This window comes from Saccostrea cucullata, unplaced genomic scaffold, assembly GCF_032062105.1.
Source record: "Saccostrea cucullata isolate Sc308-1 unplaced genomic scaffold, CSIRO_AGI_Scuc_v1 ctg17322, whole genome shotgun sequence".
In the NCBI taxonomy this organism is placed as follows: Eukaryota; Metazoa; Mollusca; class Bivalvia; order Ostreida; family Ostreidae; genus Saccostrea; species Saccostrea cuccullata.
The window spans coordinates 1-8,759 of NW_026923950.1; the positions used below are offsets into that span (position 1 = coordinate 1).

Genomic DNA, 8,759 nt, shown 5'->3' on the forward strand with positions numbered 1-8,759 from the left:
ATATAAGAAATGAATGGGGATATGATGTATATTTTAATTCCATCTCGTCTCAGTCCAGAGGTATAGCAATTTTTTTAAATAGTAATTTTGAATATAAAGTTCACAACAATGTGAAAGATAACTCAGGTAATTTTTTAGCACTTGATATTAGCCTTGGGGATGTACGTACAAGTCTTATTGCCATTTATTGTCAAAATGACGATGATCCTGGGTTTTATAATATGGTTTCAGAATCAATAGATAATATGAACAATGATCATGTTATTCTAGTAGGGGACTTTACTTTAGTTATTAACCCAGATAAGGACTATCATAATTATCTTCATACTAATAATCCGAAAGCAAGAGAAAGGCTATTAGAAGTTATTTCTGGCCAAAAGTTGTCAGATATATTCAGAGAAATTACCCTGAAAAACAAAGATATACTTGGCGCAAGCCTCATTGTGAAGAAGTTGATTTTTTGTTGTATATATTATTCTAATTTTGTTCGAATGGGGTTCTGTGCCACGTTTGCAGTTTCCCCGGCATGATTATACAAGTGGCGAATATTTTTGGTGAGATATAGCACCGAATGTGAACGGGTAGCCATATAACCTGCCAGGAGGATTATTGCAGCGTGTTTGTGCAGTTCTAGCCGGTAAGAGTGTTCGAGTAATGTATATAGTTTGTTTGCTGTTATAAATTTCCGGTTTCAGTTGTATTTTAGGTTAGGTTTTTGTAAATATAAATTACTTTCAGTGCGTAAGGGGCTTGGAGACGAGGTTATTGATCTATGGGCGTACTGAGGGTCGGTTGACGAGGTGTGAGGCTTATTGACGAGTTTATGTATGGAGGGCCACGTGCGTCTTATCCAAGGTCGACACTGTTAAGGGCGTGGTAGGATAACCGGAGCGGGAGGCTAAGACCCAGGGCTCTGCGAGTTAGGAACTTCTATTTTGTGGACCACGGAACTTGGTGTGACGTTGACGTTACCTGTATGGCAAGAGCGCCGTGGTGCATTTTCTAGGACACGTGTCGCTGACCCGATTTGTGAACCAGAACTTTGAGTAACTTTCAGTAGTAAATAACAGAACACGTTTACAGCTGAAAAGATATTTATATTTGAAGTTAATTGAGCTTTTTCGAAATATTAATTGAAAAGACTGAATTAAGTTGGTGAATTTTACCTGTTTGATTTATAATCTGATAATTATTGACTCAGCATTGTAGCATGTAATATTCAACTTTATTATTATGTAAAGTATCAGAAGTGGTTTAAGCTGAGTTAACTGTTTATATCTATTTTCATTTCCGGTGTGTGAGCTGGTATGTGAGCATGAGTGACAGTAATTGAATATAATTTGATTTTTTTTTATTTGTGTTAATAAACTTATTTGTTGTTCCTGATTGATATTGTTTTTCCTTCTCAACTCTACAAAATCCAAAAAGAACTCATGACATATGGTGGCAGCGGTGGGATTTTGTAGGAGTTTGTTGAGAGGGAAAATATCTATTAGAATTAACATTTAAGTCATTTTTGAAAAAGTTCAATGAAATAGAGTAATTTTTTAAAGAAAAGTTATTTGCAGATAATAGTTAAACTGAAAGAGTACTCGTTGGCTGGTTTTGTTGTTGAGTTGTGGTAGTTGGTTGAAGTTCACGATGTCGTTACCTAGTTGGGTGCAGGAGGCCATTGGTAAGGGTGAGGATTTAACGGTTTGTCTGGAGATGTGGAGACATGCTAGCGCAGTGGAGAGAGAGGAGCGTATGGCCAGACGAGAGAAGGAAAAGGAGGAGATCGAGATTCAGAGGCTACAGCTAGAGAAGGATGCGGAGGAAAAGAGACTTCTTTACGAGAGGGACTTGGAAGAAAAGAAATTACTCCATGAAAAAGAGTTAGAGGAAAAGAAGTTCCTTCATGAGAAAGACTTAGAGCAAAGAAAATTAGAGGTAAGAATGAGAGAACTAGATTTACAGCAACAGGCCTTGCAGGAGAAGCCACATGGTCCATGGCCAGATGCAGGAGCTAAAGAAACAAAACATGAGGTAAAGTTTACACTTCCTAAGTATGTTGAAGGGGAAGATATAGATGTGTTCTTGAGGTCTTTTGAGCGGTTAGCTATACTTCACAAGTGGGACAAATCAGAGTGGGCCTTGCGTTTAGTACCCCAGCTTACAGGTAAGGCTTTAGATACGTACGCACGGTTAGGTGATGGGGAAGCTAGCGACTATGAAGTTATTAAGCAAGCAATTCTTAAGAGGTATAACCTTACAGCCAGTACTTACAAAGACAAATTCAGAGGGTGTAGACAATATCCCACTGAAACTTTTAGAGAGTTTCATAGTCGTGCAGTGAATCATTTTGATCACTGGTGTCAAATGGAAAAGGTGAATCAGAGGTACAATGTTCTAGTCGATGTTATTATGAGAGAGCAGCTCATTAACAGTTCCTCTAGGGATTTACAAATTTGGTTGAAGGAGAGACAACCTAAGACGGTAGGTGAAATGGTAGATTTGGCTGAAGCATATCAAAATGCACATCAAGGGTCGATGGTGACGAACAAAGCCGTTGGGTATACCAAGGATATGAAAGGTAAGATTACTGGGGCTAAGGGCAACACAAGTCCGTTGGTAAGCCAACAGAACAAATTCGAGAAGAAATGTTTTCTCTGTAACAGAGTGGGTCATTTCATGAGTAGTTGTCCTTTACGCAAGCCAGGTATCAAGGGTGCAGTTGGTTGGAAACCAGCTGGAGATAAACAAGGTACGATTCAAGCAAGCGGTGGTAAAGAGAAAGCAGGGTTAATTCACTCCCCTACTAAGAGTAAGGATGGTGTTTCTGTAGAACTTCCTGTTTCAGTTAAAGATAAGATGGAAGTTATCCCAGATAACAGAGACAGAGGTCTGAAATTAGAGGAGGGGTTTGTGAACGGTAAGAGTGCTTCAGTACTTAGAGATACAGGGTGTACATCTATACTAGTTTCAGAAAAACTGGTTACATCGGATGATATGACAGGGGCAATGAGTGAAGTTACTCTTGCTAATGGTAGTTCTCAGCGGTGTCCAGAGGTCTGGATACACGTGGACACACAGTATGTGAAAGGTAAAGTAGTGGCATTGGTGCTTAACTCTCCTTTTGCTGATTTAATAGTAGGTAATTATACCAGAGTTGATATTCCAGAGCAGAAACAAAGTAAGGTGAGAGAGTCACTAGATGAGTCTTGTCAAGCAGTAGAAACAAGATCTGCAGCAAAACAAAAAGAACATAGTCAGGTAGAAGAGAAGCTGGAGCTTGGTTCTGATGTGAATGTCATGGATTCGAAGGAAGAGTGGATACAAGAGAAAGGTAAAGATCCGAGTCTTGAAAGGTTAAGAAAGAGTATAGATAAGAAGTGTACAGACGATGGAGAGAGCTACATAACAAAGGAGAAAGGTTTGTTATACAGGGTTTTCAAAACGGATAAAGACAGTCTACTTAAACAGTTAGTAGTACCAGCAAAATTTAGAGGGCAAATACTATCGATGGGGCACGACATTCCACTAGCGGGACATCTTGGTATCAAGAAGACAAGAGAAAGAATTCTGACGAATTTTTTTTTGGCAAGGTATTTTTGAGGACACAAAAAGGTACTGTAAGTCATGTCCCAAGTGCCAGAAGGGAACCTCCAAAACGAGAGTAAGTAAAGTTCCCTTAGTTCAGGTGCCGCCAATCGAGACGCCGTTTCAGAGGGTAGCTATTGATATGGTGGGCCCATTACCCAGAACAAAGAGAGGTAATCAGTACATTCTAGTTCTGTGCGATTACGCAACAAGGTATCCCGAGGCGATACCACTTAGAAGTCAAGAGGCAGAGGTGGTAGCTGAGGCGTTAGTGGAGGTGTTTTCGAGAGTTGGGGTCCCAAAGGAGATACTATCAGATCAAGGTACAAACTTTATGTCCTCTCTTATGACAGAGTTATGTCGCTTGTTAAGCATTCGTAAGTTGAACACAACACCTTACCACCCACAGGCAAACGGGCTGGTGGAAAGATTCAACGGCACACTTAAGAGAATGCTTCAAATATACGCACAAGACGAGCCAGGTAAGTGGGACAAGTTGTTGCCATATTTATTATTTGCATATAGAGAAGTTCCACAGGAGTCCACGGGATTCTCTCCTTTCGAGCTGATGTATGGAAGGTTTGTAAGAGGTCCTTTGACCATTCTTAGAGAAAGCATTGAGGAGGAAGGTGATGAAGATAATCAATTACAACCATCAGTACTCAGCTTTATTATAGAAAGCAGAGAAAAGTTGGCAAAAATGGCAGATATTGTGTTGGAGAATGAGGTAGGTAGTAAGCAGGAACAGAAAAGGTACTATGATCGGAAAGCGAGGCATAGGTCTTTTGAGGTGGGAGAAAAGGTACTGGTATTGTTACCCACAAGTACTAGAAAGTTATTGGCTCAGTGGAAGGGACCAGTTACTATTACGGAAAAGGTAAGTCCCGTAGATTATAGGGTAAAGTACAATAATGGGGTCACAAAGGTCTATCATGTCAATATGTTAAAGAGATGGATAGACAGAGATGCTGACCAGGTAGTAGCAACAGCAGTATGTTCGGTCGACATGTCAGATGAAGATGAGTGGATAGGCAATCCTTTGATGGATGTTAGGGATACGGTGAAGGATGTGAAGATAGCACAGACGCTATCAAAGGAACAAACAGGTGAATTACAGAGTTGTTTAGAAAAGTTTAGTAGTGTGTTGACAAATGTACCAGGTAGAACTAGCTTACTGAAACATAAGGTGGTAACTACTAGTGATGTTCCTGTGTGTCAAAAGCCATATCAGATTCCACATATGTTGAGAGATGAGGTGAAGAAAGAACTGTCTGCAATGATAGAAGCAGGTATTGTAGAACAGTCAGTTAGTCCTTATGCATCACCTGTCGTTATCATACCGAAGAAGGACAAGAGTATCAGGTTTTGTGTAGACTATCGGAGGTTAAACCAGGTAACTGTGTTCGATCCAGAACCTAATGCTCAAATTGAGGATATCATTGATCGACTAGGTGAGGCTAAGTATCTTAGCAAGATAGATTTGACTAAGGGCTATTGGCAGATTACTCTAGAAGATGACGCCAAAGAAAAATGCATTCATCACTCCATTCGGTCATTATCAGTTCACTGTGATGCCGTTTGGAATGATGAATTCGGCAGCCACTTTTAACAGGTTGGTTAGACAAATACTAGCAGGTCATCAGGAGTATTCAGATTCCTTTATTGACGATATTATTATCTTCAGTAAGGACTGGTCTAGTCACCTTGAACACATCAGATTAGTGTTAAAAGCTATTCAGGACGCAGGATTAACAGCTAATCCGAAGAAGTGTGAGTTTGGGTGTAGAGAAATGGAATTTCTTGGACACAAGGTCGGAAATGGTCAGGTAAGGCCAACTTCAGACAAAGTACAGGCAATCTTAGATATTCCTGTTCCAACAAAAAAGAAAGATGTGAGGTCATTCTTAGGTGCTATGAACTTTTATAGGAAGTTTATTCCCAATTTTTCTTCCTTGTCTGCTTCACTCTCTGATCTTACTAGAAAAACACAGCCAAACACAATCATATGGACAGAGGAACATGATGAGGCATTTAGGAATCTGAAGGAGAAATTGGTAAGTGCACCTGTACTCTGGAATCCAGACTTTACATTAGTGTTTGTTTTACAAACCGATGCAAGCGACAGGGGACTGGGGGCGGTCTTATTGCAGGAGAAGGATACAGAGTACCATCCGATCGTTTACCTCAGTAAAAAACTACTTCCCAGGGAGCAGCATTTCGCCGTTGTGGAAAAAGAATGCTATGCGATTGTATGGGCGGTGCAGCGTCTGCGAAACTATTTGTATGGTAAGCATTTCATTATAGAATCGGATCACAGAGCGTTGCAGTGGCTTAAGACGATGAAGTCCCAAAATCCTAGACTACTTCGTTGGAGCTTGGTTTTACAAGAGTACAAGTACACAGTGAGGCATATTCCAGGCAGGGATAACAAATTAGCTGACTTTCTTTCAAGGGCTGGTTAGCCGATACGTCAACTTATTCTAGATTTATTTTGCAATATTTATAAATATTGGCAAATAAATGGGGGCGTATGTGCAGAAGTTGATTTTTTGTTGTATATATAATTTTAATTTTGTTCGAAGGGGGTTCCATACATTTGAGTCTGTTTTGCCACGAGTATATAAAGGGACCGGTTTTGTCGGGATGGTCAGATCCAGTTTTGTGTCCGGTAGCGTGACCAGCCGGAGGTGTGCCACGTTTGCTGTTTCCCCTGCATGATTATACAAGTGGCGAATATTTTGGTGAGATATAGCACCGAATGTTAACGGGTAGCCATATAACTTGCCAGGAGGATTATTGCAGCGTGTTTGTGCAGTTCTAGCCAGTAAGAGTGTTCGAGTAATGTATATAGTTTGTTTTCTGGTATAAATTTCCGGTGTCAGTTGTATCTTAGGTTAGCTTTTTGTAAATAAAAATTACTTTCAGTGCGTAAGGGGCTTAGAGACGAGGTTTTGATGTATGGGCCTACTGAGGGTCGTTTGACGAGGTCTGAGGCTTATTGACGTTTATGCATGGAGGGCCACGTGCGTCTTATCCAAGGTCAACACCGTTAAGGGCGTGGTAGGATAACCGGAGCGGGAGGCTAAGACCCGGGGCTCTGCGAGTTAGGAACTACTATTTTGTGGACCACGGAACTTGGTGTGACGTTGACGTTACCTGTATGGCAAGAGCGCCGTGGTGCATTTTCTAGGACACGTGTCGCTGACCTGATTTGTGAACCAGAACTTTGAGTAACTTTCAGTAGTAAATAACAGAACTCGTTTACATTTTAAAAGATATTATTGTTATTTGAAGTTAATTGAGCTTTTTCGAAATATTAATTGAAAAGACTGAATTAAGTTGGTGAATTTTACCTGTTTGATTTAGAATCTGATAATTATTGACTCAGCATTGTAGCATGTAATATTCAACTTTATTATTATGTAAAGTATCAGAAGTGGTTTAAGCTGAGTTAACTGTTCATATTTATTTTCATTTCCGGTGTGTGAGCTGGTATGTGAGCGTGAGTGAGAGTAATTGAATATAATTTTTTTTTTATTTCTGTTAATGAACTTATTTGTTGTTTCTGATTGATATTGTTTTTCCTTTTCAACTCTACAAAATCCAAAAAGAACTCATGACACTCATCCATTTAAACAAGCAAGGTTAGATTTTTTTCTGATATCAAACTCATTGTTAAATATGATAAAAGAGACTGACATTTTATCAAGCTACAAGTCTGATCATTCCGCTGTATACCTCAATCTAAAACTGAGTAATTTTACCCATGAAAAAGGATTATGGAAGTTTATTAACTCATTGTTGCATGACTTTGAATATATTAAAACCATTAACAATACTATAATGCAGATAAAAGAAAATTATGCTTTACCTGTGTACAGTAAAGAATATATATTGTCTAATGCTGAAATACAATTTACATTTAATGATCAACTTTTCCTTGAAACTCTTCTGATGGAAATAAGAGGGAAAACAATATCTTAATCTAGTTTTATTAAAAGAAGGAATAATGAAAAAGAAAAAGAAATTATAGCTGATATTGATAAATTAGAAGAAAACTATGAGCAAAACATTACCTTGATCAATGATAAAAAGAAAGAATTGGAGAATATACGAAATCATAGATTAATGGGAAACATAGTGAGATCAAGAGCTAAATGGACAGATGAAGGAGAGAAACCTACAAACTACTTTTTGAATTTAGAAAACAGACATTATACAAATAAAATAATTCCTAAATTAATTAAAGATGAAGAAACTCTGGAAGAAATAACAGATCAAAATGAAATTTTAAAAGAAATAGAAAGTTTCTATAAGAATCTTTATATGGCAAATGATGAAAGCAGAGACTATGATTTAAATCAAATTTTATCAGACACAGACATAAAAAAGTTGAATGATATTCAAAGAGGCTCATTAGAAAGGAAAAGCTCGTACACCGAAGCAACACCTGTTCTAAGGAATATGTCAAATAATAAAAGCCCCGGCAGCGATGGCTTTACTACAGAATTTTATAAAGTTTTTTGGAACAAAATTGGACATTTTATGGTTAGGTCCTTAAATTTTGGATACAGCAGTGGTCAATTTTCGGTAACACAGAAACAGGGTATTATCACCTGTATTCCAAAGGAGGGTAAAAGTAAATTTTTCTTGAAAAATTGGAGACCAATAACACTTTTAAATGTAGCTTATAAAATACGTTCTGGGTGTATTGCTCAAAGAATAAAAACTGTTCTCGATACAATAATTAGTTCTGATCAAACAGGCTTTATACCGGGTAGATATATTGGTGAAAACACAAGATTAATATATGATTTAATGCAATACACAGAGGAACATGGCATCCCAGGTGTTTTATTGTTGATTGATTTTGAGAAAGCATTTGACACAGTGTCTCGGAAATTCATACATAAATGGCTAGATTTTTTAAATTTTGGTCCATCTATTCATTCCTGGATATCTACTTTTCAAAGAAATATAGAATCATCTGTTACACAAGCAGGATACCTTTCAGACTTTTTTAAACCTAGCCAAGGCTGTTGCCAAGGTGATCCAATCTCTCTGTATTTGTTTTATTATGTGCAGAGTTTCTTGCTCTCAAAATAAAAAATAACAAAAATATAAAAGGTATCAAAATAAATGAAATAGAATATTTAATGTCTCAGTATGCTGATGATACT

General features: G+C 38.1%; 1 protein-coding gene and 1 long non-coding RNA gene across 2 annotated transcripts; both read left to right on the forward strand.

The window, feature by feature from the left end:
• Positions 1-541: 541 nt before the first annotated feature.
• On the forward strand, positions 542-7,145 carry LOC134265324 (uncharacterized). Its single transcript, XR_009991730.1, has 2 exons — positions 542-761; positions 6,528-7,145. It is a non-coding gene; the product is annotated as an uncharacterized LOC134265324 (long non-coding RNA).
• On the forward strand, positions 1,049-7,145 carry LOC134265323 (uncharacterized). Its single transcript, XM_062747548.1, has 2 exons — positions 1,049-6,403; positions 6,505-7,145. The coding sequence occupies exon 1, from the start codon at positions 1,642-1,644 to the stop codon at positions 3,592-3,594; it is 1,953 nt and encodes a 650-aa protein (XP_062603532.1). The 5' UTR covers positions 1,049-1,641; the 3' UTR covers positions 3,595-6,403; positions 6,505-7,145.
• Positions 7,146-8,759: the final 1,614 nt, after the last annotated feature.

Bases quoted from the DNA above. Each gene is read 5' to 3' on its own strand.
- LOC134265323 (XM_062747548.1), top strand. From the start codon at position 1,642: ATGTCGTTACCTAGTTGGGTGCAGGAGGCCATTGGTAAGGGTGAGGAT.